Below are 20,152 nucleotides of genomic sequence, written 5' to 3' on the forward strand. Positions count from 1 at the left end.
CCCAGTTTCCACAGCTTTAGTCAGAGCCACAGCAACTTTTGCCTGGATCATTCTTATGGGCTCCTTGCTTCCAATCTCTCGCTTCTCTAATTAGGGTCATCATGTCAGTTGGGCAATTTGTATACTGCCAGAGGTGACTGGCCAAGGAGGTTAGTGGGACTGAAGTATAACCTGCATGCTTGTGCCCAGGTATGAAGCTCTGTTTATCTGGAGAGAGTACCTTTGTAATTTGCACCAAGGTGCCACATAATCCTGACGGCTATCCAAGATGGCAGCCACTAGCCACATGTGGTTCTTTAAATTTTAATTAATTAAAATAAATAAAAATGTAAAGTTCACTTCTTCAGTTATACTAGCTACATTGCAACTGCTCAATAACCACTATATTGAACAGTGCTGATAAAGAAAATTTCCACCATTGCAGAAAGTTCTGTGAGACAGCACTGGATAGACTGCTTCTAAACCATTCTCTATACATTTTGCTGGTGTGAGCGATCTTTTAACGCAAAGCTAAACATGTTGCTCTCTTGTGTAAAAGCTTTCAGTGATTTCCACTCCATCAGCAGCAATCATTTAGCAGGCGGGTGAGCCAATTTTGTGGGTCTCAACCAATATTAAAAACAAAACAGCAAAAAAGAATAACAAGACAGGTACTCGTGGATATGTAGTCTTGTTTGGTGAAATTTTTGTTATATCTGTATTTCTTTGTCTCTATATCCAGATGTCCATCTCTCTCTGATTCAACGTGTGTGATGTTCTGTTGTCTTGCAGTGAAAAAGTCAAATTGTGTGTGGTGAGCTGATTGAAAAACATGGGCTTATGGGATATGAAGTCTGAGCTCCTTAACTGGCATATCCTTGTATGATATGATCTAAACCCTAGGGGACCCCTTTCAGACTCTCAACACTGTCTTAACCACTAATTTAGAACTGCTAAGGTGGTTTCACCTAAGACATTGAGCTTTTTTTCTTACTTTCATCTCTGACTTTGCTTACGTTGAACCCTCTCCTTGGAAGGCTGATTCTATAGTCTGGACAAATATGCCTGGACAACTTCTACCCATCATGTTAGCCTTCGCTTAAGAAACACCTCCAGGAATCCTTTCCTGGACGCTCCAGGACGGGCTGGTTGCCGGGCTCTGACCTTTCACAACGTGCCACAGGGTTATAATACTGTAATGATTTATTTACATATTCATTTCCGGCATTATCCTAACTTCTTTCCGTGCAAGTATTATTTCTCATCTTTGTATCTCAAAGGAGAAGCACAGTATTCGGAAGATACTGGGCACTCACTCAATGAACATTTCTGTTCAAAGAATAAACAAGCGGAGTAAACAAAATAAATCAATCCGCTATGCAAACAATTTAAGTGCATGGCGGAATCTGGCCACCGGAGGGCGCCTTGCACCGGGACCGGTACGCAGGCGCGTTGGGAGGGCAGGCGCCGCGGCAGCAAGCGGCTGTGTGGGCTGTGGCCGCGGGAAGTGAATGGTTTTACCCAGAGGGCCCTGCGCGGCCTTTCTCCGCTGGCACCAGCGCTGCTCCCTTTCCCCCGGCCATGGCGTTCACGTTCGCGGCCTTCTGCTATATGCTGGCGCTGCTGCTCACCGCCGCGCTCATCTTCTTCGCCATTTGGCACGTGAGTAGCCGGGGCCGGGGGAAGGAGGGCGAGGTGGCTGCGCAGCCTCTTCTTGACCCGGGCCCGTGGTCTGGGCGGCCACGGTCTTCGGAGGTCGGCACGCTGGGGATGGGGCCAGGCCGGGGCGGTGCAGGCCGCGGGGCCAGGGGTCTACACGCCTCTCCGTCCCCGGGTCGGGAGCTGCAGGTCCAGGAGGAGTCGAGGCGTCGGGCGGTTGGCTGGCTGCGCCCGCGGTGTCCCGGCGCAGGCCGCGCGCGCCGCTGCTCTTCCCGCGCCGGGTGGGGCGGCCGCGGTGCTGAAGGGCCCTACGGGATAGCGCTTAGCTAACCGGCTCCGCATCCTCGAGGTCTCGCATCACTCTGCAGGATGTCAAGGGCGCAGAGAGGCGTGCTACGTGCTTAGCCGTGATGAAGTTTGCCTAATTATTGTTAATATTTAATACAGATTGCCTTTGTTTTCGGGTATTCACAGGAGTGTGGCCCAAATGAGATAATTGTAACCTACTTTAGATAAATTTCCAACTCTGCTTTTCAGCACTTCAAGTAAAATCACTTTTTCCTCCCCGGATTCTTGTTACCCGGTGAACTTTGATGCAGGTTGAATTGATTACTTTGTTGACCTTAAATCCGAACTTTTCCCCGAAATCATACTTTGACCGACAGAGTTTCTCCAGAGACAAGTCTTCTTAGCCACCTCTGTATTCGGAGTAGCTTGACGTAGTAGAGATTGTTTCAATTTGATTTTGAAAATGCTCAGAAAACTTATGTTTCTCTAGGACAATTTCCCCCTCTTCTTTTACGCATATCATGTTGCATCCTTATTGGTCTCTGTAAGGAACAAGTTAAGTTCTCTGTGAAATAGTTCTACAAGAGATTTTTAAGGATTCTTGTTTCTCTGAAATAGTTCTGCAAGAGATTTTTTTTTTTTAATTTAAATTTACTTTTGGCTGCCCTGGGTCTTTGTTGTGGTCGTGGGCTTCTCACTGCAGTGTCTTCTCTTGTTTTGGAGCTTGGGCTCTAGGGCCTACAGGTTTCAGAAGTTGGGGCACGCAGGCTTAGTTGCCCTGCGGCATGTGGGGTCTCTGGACCAGGGATCCAGCTGGTGTCTCCTGCCTTGCAAGGCAGATTATTAACCACTAGTCCACCAGGGAAGCCCTCTTCAAGAGATTTTTTAAGGATTCCTGTTTCTCTAACATAAGATTAGAAGCAGCCTTTTGGAAATCAGCATTCCTTTAAAATCTATCTTATGTTTGCTCTGCCCTTCATACCTTTTGGATTATTGGTCTTAATTTGGATTATGGGGCAGGTTCACTTTTATGTAAATCTTAAGTCAGGTTTCATCATGTCCATAGCAAGGATTTGTTATGGAACATAGAGGAGCAGAGTGATTTAAATGGCAGCAGTGTCGTGTGCAAAAAAAAAAAAATCTAAATCCATTCCCTTTTGCTAAAGAGTGTGATTATGTTTATAAGTATTTGAAACCCAACTGCTTGTGTAGTGGGCAATGCTTATGTAGGCTGTTAAGTAACTGTTCTCTTGAAATGCTTTTCAGTAGGAACCCATAACTTGAAGAGCATTTTGGACACTTTGACTCTTTCTTAATAAATAAAGAAAATTCGGGATGCAAACTAGCTCTGCCTTAGTAAGCCTCTGATAAAACTGAAATGTGTGGTTCCCTGCCATCTGTAGTTGAGGATTTAATTACTTCCTGCTTCATGGGCACTTGTTTTCTGATGAGCTGATGAGGATTCTTAGAGCTGTGGAGGCTTACATTTTGAACTGGATTGTGTTTGGCTTAAAGAAAACCTGGAACTGCACTTTTAAAAAATGGGTAATTTAAATGAATGTGTGTCTGGGTGAAATAGGTATTTTTGGGGGATGTGGTTTTCCCAGGTGGTGCTAGTGGTAAAGAACCCGCCGGAGGAGACGTAAGAGACACAGGGCTTGATCCCTAGGTTGGGAAGATCTCCTGGAGGAGGGCACGGCAACCCACTGCAGTATTCTTGCCTGGAGAATCCCAAGGACAGAAGAGCCTGGTGAGCTTTGGTCCATAGGGTCACAGAGAGTCTGACACGACTGAAGTGACTTAGCACACAGCTTGCACAGATAGAGTTTTGTTATAGAATTAAAAATTTGTTTGTACTCAGATTAGTGGAGAGCTTATGTCCTTAGGGATTTCTTAGTAGTTCAGAAGATTATGCATCCTTGGGGAACAAATTGAAAATTCTAAATAAAGACATAGTTATAATTTTTCTGTTAACTATGTAACCTTGTTTTCTTAGGTAGTTTAAGTATCTGTGAGAAGACTAATCTGGAATTTTAAAGTATTAAAAAAATCTGCTTTATGTTAACTGTTCTATGGAGGATTTTTTAATGCTGATGGTTACATTTGTCAGTGTAGTCCTAATTCATGTGCTTGATGCTTTTTGGAGAACAGAGTTGGGGAGCACAGGCTTGTTTGAAAGCTAAAAATGCAGAAGTCATTCCCCAAAGATGTGCATCAAATTATTTATTTTTGTTTTTGAACTTTTGTGAAAAATTTTGTGAACATCCTTGTCCAGATCCACAGTCACAAAAGATTGAAAATCACTAGTTTAAGAATCTCTTCAGAAGAATTTTGACAACTCTAGCTTATAGCACTCAAACAGAAACCCATTCAGCAACATACTCATTAAAAGATCTTTTGAAATCACCTGAAGAAAATGTCCAGTGGGAAAAAAGTTTAAGCACAAGTTTCATACTTTGCTATTAAATTGAATCTTGTTAAAGGGAAGTAATTGTATTTGTGATCATGGGCCTTGTCTTAAAGCTTATTGTGGTGGTGGTTTAGTTGCTAAATTGGGTCCAAGTCTTTTCAGCTCCATGGACTGTAGCCCACCAGGCCTCTCTGTCCATGGCATTTTCCAGGCAAGAATTCTGGAATGGGTTGCCATTTCACTGGGAGTATATCACAGCTGATATCAGATAATTGACTAATAATATCTATAAAACATCATAAATTAATATCTTTAATTGTACACTTGTATTTTTATCATGTATGTGTGTTATGGGTCATTGAAAGTGAAAGTCACTCAGTCGTGTCCGACTCTTTGCGACCCCATGGACTATACAGTCCATGGAATTCTCTAGGCCAGAATACTGGAGTGGGTAGCATTTCCCTTCTCCAGGGGATCTTCCCAACCCAGGGATCAAACCCAGGTCTCCTGCATTGCAGGAGATTCTTTACCAGCTGAGCCACAAGGGAAGCCCAGGAATACTGCAGTGGGTTGCCTATCCCTTCTCCAGAGGATCTTCCCGACCCAGGAATTGAACCAGGGTCTCCTGCATTGCAGGCAGATTCTTTGGGCTATCAGGGAAGCCCAAAGGAAAATGCCTTTTGGTGAGTTCTGTACTTTATTTTAAGCATAGGGCTATTTTTTTCCCCTTTCCCCTCCTTTTATTCAGTAAATATTGATTGAACACTTAAGTATGTGCCAGGCACTATTTTTTAGGCCCTGGAATCCAGCAAAACCCTTTGCTTTCATGGAGCTTACATTTTAATGTTTAATTAATTTCCTTCCATTTCTGTTTGCATTAGAATTTTTATTAGGCCAGGTTGGTGAATTATATAAAATTCCAGAAATTAAACTCATCTTTTTCTGAAGCAAAGGATTTTAACAGGATTTAAGGATTAAGGTTTAAGGATTTAAACCAGCATATTAAAAGGTAGAAATATATGACTTAAGTGATTTTTGGTACTATTGAGTAGCACTGTCTCACATATAAAGATGGTAGTCCTAGCCCACCAGAGGAAGGGCAGATTAAATTCTTTGTCCCCTAGGCGATTAGTGGCAGCAGTTAAAATAGCTTCCTCATAAACTTGGGGCCTTTGGCTTCTTATTTTGACACTGAACACCACAAAGTGGGGTGTTACCCCAATTTGATTTTTCGTGCACTTTGGCTTTCAAATTCTGTGTTCATTGACCCTAAATGTTAATGCCACATTTCTTTTCAGAGTTTGGACAGGAACATTTTTAGCCCCCTTTGACATATTTTTTTTTTAATTAAACTTTTTATTTTGTATTGGAGTATAGCAAGTTACAGAGAAGGCAATGGCACCCCACTCCAGTACTCTTGCCTGGAAAATCCCATGGATGGAGGAGCCTGGTAGGCTGCAGTCCATGGGGTCGCTGAGTTGGACACGACTGAGCGACTTCACTTTCACTTTTCACTTGCATGCATTGGAGAAGGAAATGGCAACCCACTCCAGTGTTCTTGCCTGGAGAATCCCAGGGATGGGGAGCCTGGTGGGCTGCCGTCTATGGGGTCGCACAGAGTTGGACACGACTGAAGCGACTTAGAAGCAGCGGCATAGCAAGTTAACAGTGTATGGTCGTTTCAGGTGGACAGCAAAGGGACTCAGCCATACATATACATATATTCATTCTCCCTCAAGCTCCCCTCCCATCCAGGCTGACACAAAACGTTGAGCAGAGTTCCCTGAGCTATGCAGTAGGTCTTTGTTGGTTATCCATTTTAAATACCTGTGTACCTGTCCATCCCAGACTCCCTATCTTTTCCCCTCCATCCTTTCTCCCTGGCAACCATAAGGTTATTCTCTTGAGTCTGTGAGTCTATTTCTTGAACAGAATAATTTGTGATTCTTGCCATGGTTTTTTTGTTTGTTTGTTTGTTTTTTTAATGGTATGATTTAAAAAAAATGTATTTGTCCATTTATTTATTTATATTCATGTATTTTAAAAGAGTGAGTCTTTCCCCCCTTACCACGTATATAACTTTCACTTAGCACCCCATGAGAAGCTGGCCTTAACCTGGGCTTTCCCTTTCTTTAGTCTTCCATTTGGTGACCAAATGAAAGGACCTGCATGTGGTAGGAAGATACTGAGGACACGGCCAGATTGATCACTTTTGCAGTGGCCTTAAACAGGCCTACTCTGTCCTGTGTGGTGCCTTAAGGTGAATTAGAATAAGATGCTCCTTGAGGCAGAAGGACTGGAAAAGTCCTCCCTCCTGAACAACCCCTGGGTGCAAAGCCCATGCCCGGGTGTTTGGCAGCAGGAGCCTGCGATGGCATTGTGCCCCAGCCTGGCCTTTGGTCCTGTGCAGAAGCTGCACCACTGTGTGTGGTGATCCTGGCTGTGAAGTTTAATAATCTTAGTGTTCCTCTATTCTGAGGCCATTTCTTGAAATTTCCAAATCCAAGCAGGACCTTGAAATATATGTGTTTGGACACAAATGGGAATAAATTGAAGCATGCGAGTCCATTTCTGGTGTCCCACTGAACACTGTGACGGAGGGGACGTGCACAGATGATGCAAACCACTTCACCGAAGGGCTACAGGGTCTGGGGGAGGGTAGAAACCTGAACTGAAATCCTCTCCTCTAGTATGAGAAATGCCAGCCTGCTAGCGTTATAAAGCCCTGTGCTCTGTGGAGATTATAGACAGTTATTTCTGCCCAAGGAAGTCAGGGAAATCTGGGAGGGGTTGACATAGGAAGAGTGTTTTTTAGGATGATAAAGAGGAGTTTCCGTAAATAATTATGGCTGAGGGAAAGACCATTTCAAGCAGAGAAAATAACTGGAGTGGAGGCATTGAAAAAATTGAAAATTGACGATATTTATCATTTTAGTGATAATGATGTACGTGTTTTCAGTTCTTTAAATGTGATTCTAGTTATTTGTTAATGAGCACATACTGTGTTTCCTGTAACCTGGCACATGTAAAGTTAGTACACTTCCTCATTAACTTTATTCAATTGCTTGATGGGGCAGGTTTGTTGCCACTTTTTGTTAAAGTGAGAGATCCTAACTATTTTATTTTTATTTTAGATTATAGCATTCGATGAGCTGAAGACTGATTACAAGAATCCTATAGACCAGTGTAATACCCTGAATCCTGTAAGTTATAATCTAGGGTATTTCTCTAGATTTTTAAACTGTTTTTGCTTTTAACTTGATATAATTTGAAAATGGCCAGTATTCTCAGTAGCATGATAAATTTGTACTTTTTTTAAGTAGGCAGAATTTTTAAAAATATTCTTTTTCCTGTCCTGCTTGACTATTCTGACTATTATTAATCTGCTGGTGATCTTGTCAGCTGTCATACTAACATTCTTCCAATCTGCTTTTTACATTGTCGGCCAAAGACAGTTGAAAAGTTCAAAAAGATTAAAAGAGTCAAAATTGCATTAAAGGTGTGTACTGCTTTTTAGTTTAATGTTTTAATGCTGCATTCATTTCATGGGGAGGGCTAGGCATTTGTATTTGTAAACTGTTCTGTTCAGTGTGCTTGTTCATATGCCTGTGGAGGTTTCTGATTTCATGAAATTTCATATTTTATGCAAATGTTTGCTTGCTGGCCCAGTCAAGTAGGGAAAGCTGTTAAATGCTCATGCATTTAAAAAAATGTTATAGCCATAGGCACTTCGATATTAGATTATTAGGTGCAGTGTTTGAAAGATGGTTAACCTGAAATGACTTTAATAGGTGAGATTATTCTTCTTTTGTGACTTACTCTGAGATAGTCTGTAGGTGGAGCCTTTAATACCATATCTACTTTTGTCTTTGGTTTTGGAATTTATTTACTCTTTCAGCTGCTGTTTATTCAGAACCTTTAAGGTGGGTAGCTCTGTTCTTAGGCTCTGAGATTTTGGAGTAATGCTTACCCTCGGACTCATGCTGTCAGAACTTTGTGGTTAACAATTTATATACAAATGTCTACATAGTTATTTCAGTATATCCAATCTAAGTTTCTAAAACAGAACTGTCTTACACTAAGTTCTGAGCTCTTCTGATTTAGTTATAATGTGGCCCCATTGTGCTTGGGGCCATATGTTTATTTTTACCTCATTTAGTTTGCTCATTCAGGAAGATTCTCCTTTAGACTGTAGGTTTGATTTTTGTTGAACTGGTCAGAAACTGAAAGGTTGTTTGTAAGAAAGCAGTGTGTATGTCTTCAAGAAATAGAATATTAATTCATCTTTAAAAATTACTTAATGAAGATGAAAACATGTATAGACTTGAGCTGTGTAAAACTGGAACACTGGCGTGCCAGAGGGATTTTATTTGGAAAGGGTCTGTAAAGTTAATTTGCTTCTTTATCATTGTTTCCTAGATAAACAGGCATGATGGAATACATTCCTAGTTTGTCTTTAAAGAACTGATAGAATAAAACTTGATGTAGGTACAGTTAAAAGTATTAACGTTTCTCTACTCTTGCGAAACAAAATATAAGATAAATCTGCGTTCTTATTGGAAAGTAGTAATGTTCATTGTAAAACGTCTTAACTTACTGTTTGTTACCAAGAGATTGAACTGAAATTTCTCCTTTTGATGGTTGTTTATTAATAGTTTACTATTTTCATTGGCTTTTCATTACTTCAAATAACCAAATGATGATGAAGATAATAATAGCTGAAATCAGGTGAGGGCTATCCTGGGTGCCAGGCTCTGTGCTAAACATCTTTACCTGCGTTTTTCATTCAGTTTTCATGACAATCCTAAGAGGTGGGTGTATCATGCTCTAAAGGAGAGTAAACTGGGGCTTAACGAGGTTCGAGCACTTTGCTCCGGGTCACGCTGCTAACATAGAGTCAGAATTGGAACTCAGACAGCCTGATTTTTAGGTTCAAATTCTTCTGTTTTCCTAATTTACTGTAAATCTAAGATGGACTCACTTCATTTTAACATATAGTTTGTGGTTTCTAGCTTTTTTTAATAGAAAGAAATTCTCACTTTGTGCTTGGGACCTCCAAATGCTGTGGTGGGTCAGAAGGAAGTTTCTAGATCAGCCTAAGTTGTGTTTTGGATAGGGTGCTGATAATTGGCTCAATAGCAGTGCATCTGACAGTTTTCCCTATTGAAAATTTGTTTTGACAATTCTGCCAAAGTATGGGGGAAGACAAATAGAATTATTTTTTAGAATGTGAACCTTATCTAGAGAATATTATGATTTGCATGTTTAAGTACTATCATTTCAGCCATATTTGCATGAGGTGTTTTTTATGAATACTAGTTTTTGTGTAAATGTTGGCTCCTAAATGGAATAATTTTGTGCCACTTATGGGGAAATTTCATTATTAAGGAATGAAGAGTGCTGGTCTTTATGAGAGATGTATAGTACAAGTTTCTGGACTGCTTTGAGGAGAAGGGAGGGAGTGTGGCATTTGTTTCATAGTAGAACTGGTAGAATTCCAGATGACCTTTATTATCAGTCTTATTAAAGAAGATTGTTTAAAAGCAGTAGGGAGCATGCTTTTAAAGTCATTTTCTCCCCATACATTAGTCTGGGAGTGTAGAATGAAAACTTGAATGATGATTTGTATTGTTAGATCAGTTGGTTTTTAGGGAACTGAAATAGGCTTATTATATTGTAAAGAAAAATGTTGTTATTTAAACTAGTATTATAAACAGAAGCTCTAGTGGAACTCCTAGTAAAATGTATATTTTTCTTGGTTTGTCCTGGTTGTAGTCTTTGTGTTTCAAAGATTTCCCTGTAGACGTTTTCTTGTTTTCTTACAGATGTTTAACTTTGATCTTAACTAAATGCTGATTTAACAGTTCATATTATTTATATGTTTATATATATATGCAGAGTTTAATCTTATTATTATATTGTTTAGATTTGTGGAAAATATCTGGTTAGTGGTACAGATTAATTGGCTTTACTGGAATTTTATTTAAAATAGTATTAATTAAAAACTTTGCTTTACAGCTTTGAATGGGAAGGGTAATTTGGGAGTACTAGAAAATGGGCTTGAATAAGTAATATAATTATATTATTTCTACAGCTGTAGTTTTCCCTCAGGAAAGATCTGATGGTACAGTACAGACACATTTGAGAAACTGGCTTTGCAGCTGTGATTTACTGTAGGAAACTCTAGCTGAAACTTGCAATGAAAGGTTTTAGTATTTATATTTAACAGAGTCATTAGACTGAAATCTTTAGGACGAGAAAGATAATTTAAAGCATGAACTCTTGGTCATTTATAAAAAGCATTTTCCTTGGACTAGTTTTTCTTCACTTAATACTGCTTGCTATCAAAAGATGTATTTTGTTTTTGAGTTCTGAGCTGCTACCGGTCTGCTGTGTTTGTAGCACTTCACTGGAGAAAGCAGGCTGAAAGAAACAGAAAAGCTGTGTAGGAATGGGAGCTCAGGAACGGGGAGAATTCCAGTTTCATGGTGTAGATCCCAGTCTTTTCCCTCCTACATTGCAGAAAGCACATCGTTTGCATCGTGCATTTTAGTGTTCTTCCTCTCTGACTGTGCTGAGATTATTGGCTGTTGGCTTTCCATTGAAAAATTACTTTTGTGGTAATGTGTGTTTTGTTAAATATTGTATTTGTAGCACCCTGGTTTCTGTTAAAGGCTTAAAAACACTAATGTGTGAACTTCTAAAGGGAGCTTTGTTCTTGTGAATTTTTTTATATCATGTTGCATGTGATCAGATACTTCATTTTTATATTTTTATCATTTTTAAATAGTGGAAAGAAAAAATATTCTAAGTTATTTTAAGTGATTAGCAAATAGCTGTGTTTGAACAATCTGGGTGGTAACTTTGTATAATTTAACCTGTTGTAAGAATTTGGGTTTTAAATTTTGAGTCACGTATTGTTTTAGTGCAAGCTATAACCTCTGGTCAGTTTGCATATAATCCTGCTTTTGGTCAGAAGCTAAATATGAAAATAAAACTCAGTAGCATTTTTCATTTCTGATTCTAAGAAAACAAGTGATTTTTCACTATGGAAACTTAGTTGCCACCTGCTCTCCAGATTAGCAGTTGATTTACTGCCAAGGTGTTCTGATAACCGTAACCGGCTTGTGTTCTTTCTTCCAGCTTGTCCTTCCAGAGTACCTCATCCACGCTTTCTTCTGTGTCATGTTTCTTTGTGCAGCAGAGTGGCTTACACTGGGTCTCAATATGCCCCTCCTGGCATATCATATTTGGAGGTAATATTGAGATACACTTCTAATACTTTTCCTAATTAAATTTTAATTATACTGTGGTTGATACGATTATCTTAACATACTAGTCACCGAAATGAAAGTGGTGGTGGTGTAGTCACTAAGTCGTGTCTGACTCTTGCGACCCCATGAACTGTAGCCCACCAGGCTCCTCTGTCCATGGGATTCTTCGGGCAAGAAGACTGGAGTGGGGTGTCATTTCCTTCTTCAGGGGATCTTTCGGACCCAGGGATTAAACCCTGTCTTCTGTACTGCAGGCAGTATCTTTACTGACTGAGCTACCAGGGAAGCCCCCTAAATGAAAGTAGTTGGCATTTATTTTTTAAACCACATGGATGAACAAATACTGCTTTAATACCTCTTGGGGAGCTTATGTTACTATTTGTTAAAGGGTTTTTTAAAAATTAAGCTATATCTTACATACAATAATGTGTGCACAATCTGAAGTGTACAGCTCAGTGGATTTTTATGTCTGTGTACACTTGTGAAACCACCACCCAGATCAAGACATACATTAGTTCCAGCCCCCAGAAGAGTCCCTCGTGTCGCATCCCAGCTGCCCTCTAACTTCCTCAGGAGAACCAGTGATCTTTTGTCACTTAGATGAGTTTTGTCCATTTCTGAACTTCATGGAAATCAGATTGTACAGTGTGTGTCTTTATTTCTTTCTACTTGTTTACTCTATGACTCTAAATTTGGTTATTTATAAGAGATTCATATTTCATAACTTCTACATGTTTTGTTTCAGATAGGCAGTCTCATTGCCCTTGACTTTAGGAAGTACATGTGGAAGAAACACTTAGAAGTCAAGTGATGTGATATCACTTAACGGGCTCTGATACGGCTCAGGAAAAATGTACATGTATTTAAAAAAGAAAAGAGAAGCACAGAGCCGCATGGTTTATGTGGACATTTGCAGCATCTTGGTGAAGGCTTCTTTATGTTAAAGTAGAAAGTTGAAAGGAAAAAAATCGTATTTCCTTTTTTACAGTTATTTGTAATTCTCTTGGATTTCTGAAAGTGTAGAGGAGACCAGATATGCCTTGTTTTAACTGCTCTGTTTTCCCCTTTAGGGGCTCTAGTTTTAAAATTAAGATGATAAAAGGAAAGAGCTCCACCTAGAACTAAAAGTATGCTTCTCTGTGTGGGCCACCTCTCATTGTCACGAGTATCGTTTGAGAAGAATGCTGCTGTCCATCTTGAAGGTTAGCTTCCATTCTGAGTGGCTAATCAGTTGTGCTTATTACAGGTATATGAGTAGACCAGTGATGAGTGGACCAGGACTCTACGATCCTACAACCATCATGAATGCAGATATTCTAGCATATTGTCAGAAAGAAGGATGGTGCAAATTAGCTTTTTATCTTCTAGCATTTTTTTACTACCTATATGGGTAAGTTTAAAAAATGAAAATACCATTGTACTTTGCCGCCTGAAACATTTGCAGGCATTGGGTCTAACACCTTCAAACCCACTTGAAGAGTAACTCATGTCCTGAATGCTGGTACTGGTAATGGCACAGTGCACACTGACAAGTTCATGCACATTGAATAAACTGGTGCTTGTCCAGGCAGCCAGCTCATGTGCAGTCAGAGGCAGAAAACTGGGCTGGGGATGCTGCTTCCAGAGTCTCAGCCAGCCAGTGAAGGCCAGTCCTCATTTTCCATGCCAGAGCAAGAGCATGTGGCTGTGTGCATTTGCAAAAAAGTTTTTGCTTGCCTCAGGGTCTGTCTCAAGATTATGTTTAGTTTTTTTCTTAATCATTCTTGTTAAACTATATGTTGTACCCTTTATTTTTGGTTTGCATGCTCTGTATGGCATGAAGGAAAGAAAAGTTCTATCATACAGGATGGTGCAGTTACTGATTTTCATCCTTTTATACTTAGATGGACTCATATCATTCCTCTTGATCAGGGTTTCTTGACCTTGGCACTGTTGATATTCTGGGCAAGACAAAATTTGTTGTGAGAAGCTGTCCTGTGCATTGTAGAGTGTTCAGCAGCATTCCTGGCCTCTCTCCACTAGATGCCAGCAGCATCCCCCTGCCCCAGTGATAATAACCAGAAGTGTCACTAGATGCTACCAGATGCTCCCTGTGGAGCAAAGTCGCCCTGGTTGAGAGCCACCATTCTAGCTGTACTGTAGGTGGAGGAAAACAGCTGCTTATTAAAAGTAGAATAAAACTAGGGCTAGAATAGAGTTATAATTTTTCTTTATATAAATAACATCTCTCTCATTTTTTATTAATATATATTCAACTTGGAGAGAAATTTCCACCCGATTTTCAAAATATGAAGAAGATTATATTAGATGAAATTATTGCAGTAATTAAAGGTTCTCTTCCCTCTCCTTTTTGTTACTTGAAAACTTGCTTAGTATTAAATGGTAGGCATGTAGTCATATTTCTTGTTCATATTATTTTCCATTGTGGAAGAGGGACTTAAAATGCATTTTTATGCCTTTAGAGGTTATATTTGTGAAAAATCAGTGTCTGCAGATGTTCATACATAAAACAGAGTGAAAAAGTTCTGAGAAGTGAAATTCCATGTGTCCTTTTAATTTCTGTTAATTTTCATATTTTAGTTTCTATAATAAGTGTCTAAAACAGTGCTGGCATTTAGTAGACACTTAAAACATACATGTTGAAGGAAGGCAAATGAGTGAATGAATGATAGAGGTGGGGGAAAATGTTCGCCAGGAGATGGTAGCACTATGTTGTTCGTTTTATTTAAAAAATTTGTTTTGGCGGCGCTAGGTTTTAGTTGCTTTGTGAGGGCTTTCTCTAGTTCTGGCAAGCAGGGCCTACTCTTTGTTGCGGCATGCAGGCTTCAGCAGTCGTGGCTCATGGGCTCTAGAGCATGGCTTCAGCAGTTGTGGCATATGGGCTTAGTTGCTCTGTGGCATGTGGGATCTTTCTGGACTAGGGATCAAAGCCTTGTCCTCTGCACTGGCAGGCGGATTCCTATCCACTGCGCCACCAGGGAAGTCCCATTCATTTGTTTTAAATTGTCTGTCAAGCTTGCTCACCTCCTTGCTTTGTATTTCCATTTAGACACACATGCTCTTGAACCATGCCTCTCTCACCTTGCCCTGCATGTAGGATCAAATGGTTATTGCTTTTTATTTTGCTTGTTGGTCTCCTTTTCTTTTTTAAACTTGCTGCTGTTGCCTAGAGCCTTTCTCTAATGGGAAAGTTCCTTGATTACTCCTGTGTGTAAAATGGGGATAATAATGGTACGTATCCTACCTCCTAGGACCTAGCAGAAGGCCTGGCATGAAGTGAGCCCTTGGAGATGCTCACTCCTATTCTTAGATACAGCTCTGGAGCAGTGTGCTGTTTTGGATTGCTTCTCTTAAGCTCTGATCCCCCATTAAGCTTTCAGCTGTGCTGTTCTACTTGCTAAAATTGGAAAGGAAACAGGGGACAACTCAGCCCATGTACTGAGCTAGTCGTACCTTAGGCAAAAGTCTATAAACGCAGATTAAAATCGTATCATGAACTTGTCATTGGTCTTACCATTTTCTGTGATGTTGTGATACCACAAACTGTTATATAAAGCAGACTCAACTTTTTGGTGCTGTTAGTTTTTATAGTTAGAAATGTTTGAATTAACAACAGCCTTTTTCTTCTTTTCAGCATGATTTATGTTTTGGTGAGCTCTTAGAACAACGCTTAGAAGAATTGGTCCAGTTAAGTGCATGCAAAAAGCCACCAACGAAGGGATTCTATCCAGCAAGATCCTGTTTCCAAGAGTAGCCTATGGAATCTGATCAGTTACTTTAAAAATGACTCCTTATTTTTTAAATGTTTCCACATTTTTTGCTTGTGGAAAGACTGTTTTCATATGTTATACTTGGATAAAGAATTTAAATGGAATTACGTATAAATTAATATAAAATGATACCTCTGGTGTTGACAGGTTTGAACTTGCACTCCTTAAGGAACAGCCATAATCCCTTGAATGATTGATTGCATTAATTATTGACTGTCCTTAGTCCATTGGAAGCTTTCGTTTATAGGAACTTGTAGGGCTCATTTTGGTTTTATTGAAATGCCATTTAATTATAAATTAGCTATAGATATCAGGTGCTTCTGATGAACTGAAAATATGTATCTGACCTGTGGGAAACTTCATGGGTTTCCTTATCTATCATGTAGGTGATTATATATGGATGCATTAAAAAAATGAGTGGGATTTTTTTCCCCTTGGACTTGAAATACTATTCCTGTATATTGCATGAATGAGAGACTTCCCCGTATTTCCACCAGAGTAATATACTTGCTTTAATTCTTAAGCATAAGTGAACATGATATAAAAATATACGCTGACTTACTTGTGAAGAATGCATTTAAAGCTATTTTAAATGTTTTAATTTGTGAGACTTTACTTATTAAGAAATTGGTTACTAAATGTTCTAATCTGGTGGTAAAGGTATTCTTAAGAATTTGCAAGTACTTCAGATTTTCAAAACCAAATGAGAGAGAACATTGTATAACCATCCTGCTGTTCCTTTAGTGCAATACAATAAAACTCTGAAATTAAGACTTATTTTCAGTGCATTGTTTTAAAGATTATAAATAGCTATTTCTTAAACTTGCTTATTCCAAATAAAGACATATCACTGTCAGTTTTTTAAGAAGATAGTAGAGTATTACTTTTTTGTTTTTTAATACCATGCTTGGATCTAAAAAGGACAGTTTTTAAGTGGTTAAGTACATTACCGTCTGTTGTCACTTGACAAGATTCATAAACACTGATGGCATAGCATCATCATTTTTCTAATTAAAGTTATTGTGAAACTTAAAAGGTTTAAAGTATTTTTTTCCTTTTTGAAACAGCAGGTTTTTAAGGTGAAATGAGTTATACATTTGTGTTTGTTTTTTTTTTTGCTGCTGCTTGAAAGGCAGGTGATTTATGGCTTGCATGTTTTCATAAGCATTCTTGTGGTTTATTTGAGAGGGCTAAGTTAAGGCAATTGAAAATAGGATAAGTGGTTCAAAGTTTCTTAAAGGATCAAGGAAGAAAATCATATGTAGAAATTCCACATAATGACCAAGGGGATTTATGGATGTGTTTGTGCAAGTCTTATTCTAAGTAGCCCTTGAATTAGATGCTGTTTTATGCTCTACTAGTGAAGAAACGCTTCCCCACCTTTGGGAGAAGTTTACTATTTTGAGATTGGGCCATAGGAGTAAATACATTGAAGAAGAGGATATAGAACCAGAGAGTGAGGAGAGTCAAACCATTTCATAATGAGAGATGCTTAAAGACCTTGCATTTTGTAGTCTGCAGCACACCTCAAGGGATCTGACTGTTCATTAGTTCATGCAGTAAATTGTTTATTGAGTCCTAGTTAGGCACTGTAGACTCGTGATCTGAGTATAAGCAACCATTCAGCTTCTAATCCACCCAATTGTACTGGCATGCACTCATTTTTCTTTCTTGTTCACAAGAACTTTTTATCATGAGAGACTTTCAGATAAGTTTTCTGGGGTAGTTACTTTTGTATTCCCGTTAAAGTATTTTCATGAGCCCTTCCTGTCTGTTAGCAAACACCACATTCCTTTTTGAATTTTAACAAACATCCTTTTAATAATTATTTCACAGTATTCTCCAGGATTAATGCCAGGTTTATTGGTTGGTGATTCGTGGAAGCCACCTTCACATGTTTCAAAAGTTAGATATGTAGTCCTTAGCTGATACCTCAAGGATGATTGACAGTCAGTGGTAGGTTGTTAGGTCCTAGGCATGTAGATAATTAGAATATTGGGTACCTGGATGCTCTCAAAATATCTGCTCTTTACCTTCACCAGTGTTTTAAGAAAGTAAGTCACTTACCAAGAAAAAGCAGAAACTATTTGCATTTGACAGTATGCCAGTGGTTCTTTTCTTTGCTCTAAATTTAATTTGTTCCCCTGTTAATCTGGTTTGGGTGGTCCTAGCCGTATTTCTATTATTTCTGCATGTCCAGCTGAAACATAGTCTGGGTTCATAATCCTTTCTAGCTTTAGTCAAGACTGTACCCTGTGCAGCCACAGCTGTTTATTTAGGAATTCTTTTTTCCCTTGTTACGGTTACTTTTGCTGTTGTGTTTTAAGAGCTTTCTAACTCTGAAATCATTCCTGTAACTTACTGTGGTTTTTATCTGTATCAGCAACTTGCTATTGGTAATACAGATTGCCCTGTATTAAAAATATTATGTAACAAATGTAGTCTATTTAGCAGTTATTCTATTGAGTAATAATACTGTATCATGGCAATATGTCCTGTAGTGCTAAGGAGGTTTAGGGGTAGATTCTCTAATGCCTGAGCCTGAATTTTATTAATATTATTTGATAATTTTCACAATATTTAACTGATACTCCCCACACCCCATCCCAGGGTAGAGGAGAGTTGGGTCACAGGCTGCACATAAACTATTAATTTGTTTGAATTACTTTTCATGGGAGGAGGGTAGTGACAGGAAATGACCAGATAATCCACTTTCGATGTGTATCAGATAGTACTAAAGCGTTTGAGAAGCCTCATACCATGAATGGTCAGACCTATAGTCAAGTTCAGATACCCAGGTCATAGTCTCGCACAGAGCAACAGAATGCATGGCAGTTTGCAGTGTGTGTCTTTTAAAGCCTCTTCAGTATTTTTGGCTTGAGGACCACTTATGCTAATAATGTTCATAGAGCTCTCTGCAGATAACATATTTTGAAAATATGTAAGATAATTGCATAGAAAGGAAATAGAGATGTAGATACAATTTGAAACTAGCAAATTATTTTCCTTGCTACAACCCTTCTCTTTTCCTCCAATATATATTTACAGACAGCATTCATGGAATATTACTGTCATAGTACAAAGAATGACTTTTGTGGATTTTTTCTTATCTCTGCAGGAGGGCCAGCTTTCATTTTGGGTGTGGCCATGTCACATAGCAGTGTGATAATATCAAGTCCGTTAAAATGATTTATATTTGAAAGTACATATCTAATTTACTTACTTAAAGCTCAGTTGGTAAAGAATCTGCCTGAATGCAGGAGACCTGGGTTTGATCCCAGGGTCAGGAAGATCCCCTGGAGAAGGAAATGGCAACCCACTCCAATATTCTTGTCTGGAGAATTCCAGGGACAGAGGAGCCTGGTGGGCTACAGTCCATGGGATCACAAAGAGTCAGACACGACTCACTTTCACTTTTACCACTCACAAATGTGCATTTGTTGATAATCACTTGTATAACTGTACATCAGAAGTTTTGACAGCCAAAATATTTGAAACAACACTTCTCAAAGGGGACAGATAGAAATACTGATACCTTGTCTAGCATTGTTCAGGTAACTATGTAGTCATTGTTTTAGGAAACTATTGATAATGTTAATCTCATAATTTAAGCTCTTTTGCTCAAAGCAGGCATTGATCTGTGATCAGACCAGTAGCTAATTAGTCTCTGGCACTAGTATTACAGCTCAGCAGATAATTCTGAACTAATACTGCAGGGCGATGCCGAGAGAAAATGGGGTTCTCTTTCGGGATATGTTGAATAGCTTTCTTGGAACAATTTTGCTTTGATTAAAATTAATGGTTTTAAAGCTAAATGTCTTAAAAAGAGTAAACAACTCTGCTGCTTGTTCTGCTTGGTTTTGGAAAACAGTATTAACCATTAAGGTGATCTGTGGGATTGGAGTGAAGGTTTTACCCTACATTAGTTTTATTAATGTATATTGTGGAAGATGTAGAGAACATCTTGACATAGAAAAGAATGAATAAGTTAACTTATTGTACAGTGCTTTTCCTGAACATTTACATTTCTTTGTTTACAATGTTCTTGTATTATGGAGAAGAAAAATTTCTTAAATAATAAATTGATGACTAGATAGATCTTAAAACTATTAAGGGAAACACAGAATGTAGTTAGCTATCTGTGATCATGGTTTCTTAAAATCAAAGTTAACCTTAATGGTGCTGTACACCATCCAAAGACAATGTCCTTATGTTGTCCCGCCTTCTTTGAGCTTGCTTGCTTTATTTTGCTTTTGTATATTTAATAAAAACTGTCTCAAATATTTCCTTGTGTAGTTTGTGGATAACGGTTGAGTTTTGTGTGTTGATTCTATTTCAGCAACTAACTGGCTTGTGTATGACCAGGATTCCAGTAGGTCTCTCTGCCTCCTTTCCCTTATTGTTTTGAGGGCTGTCCTGTAGATTAACCAGAGAAAATTCTTTTTCAAGAATGTTGGAATTACATGTTATTAAACTTTATTGGATAATTATATTTGAATAGTGACATCCCATGTTTGTTATGGAATAATTGATGTTTTTCCTTATACTTAGTAAAATAGTCAAGCATTTTATTGTGGAAGGCTTAACTAGCACTTCTTGGCAGTGGAAATTGAGATGCATGTACTTTGAAAATTCAACTGATTAAAGGATTTGATTAGTCCATGCTAATATTTTTTTCTGCTATTTTTAGATATTTATAAGTAACCTATATATTGGGAGAAAGCTGATAATAAGATTTGGTAATGTCAATTTCAGTGACTGTTTAAAGCTTA

The 20,152-nt window shown here is 38.8% G+C and overlaps 1 protein-coding gene across 1 annotated transcript; it reads left to right on the forward strand.

Moving 5' to 3' along the window:
- Window positions 1-1,482: 1,482 nt before the first annotated feature.
- Window positions 1,483-19,872, forward strand: CNIH1 (cornichon family member 1). Its single transcript, XM_005905054.2, has 5 exons — window positions 1,483-1,641; window positions 7,471-7,539; window positions 11,480-11,592; window positions 12,857-13,000; window positions 15,245-19,872. Exons 1-5 carry the CDS (start codon window positions 1,561-1,563, stop codon window positions 15,270-15,272), a joined length of 435 nt encoding a protein of 144 aa, XP_005905116.2. The 5' UTR covers window positions 1,483-1,560; the 3' UTR covers window positions 15,273-19,872.
- Window positions 19,873-20,152: the final 280 nt, after the last annotated feature.

The sequence above is a fragment of the Bos mutus genome, chromosome 10 (assembly GCF_027580195.1).
Source record: "Bos mutus isolate GX-2022 chromosome 10, NWIPB_WYAK_1.1, whole genome shotgun sequence".
NCBI lineage: Eukaryota > Metazoa > Chordata > Mammalia > Artiodactyla > Bovidae > Bos > Bos mutus.

What these genes read in the sequence shown, in the direction of transcription:
- CNIH1 (XM_005905054.2), top strand. Translation starts at nt 1,561, where the DNA reads ATGGCGTTCACGTTCGCGGCCTTCTGCTATATGCTGGCGCTGCTGCTC. An exon ending in TCTTCTTCGCCATTTGGCAC is followed by an intron (nt 1,642 to 7,470) that starts GTGAGTAGCCGG and finishes TTTTTATTTTAG; the next exon opens with ATTATAGCATTCGATGAGCT. An exon ending in CTGGCATATCATATTTGGAG is followed by an intron (nt 11,593 to 12,856) that starts GTAATATTGAGA and finishes TGCTTATTACAG; the next exon opens with GTATATGAGTAGACCAGTGA.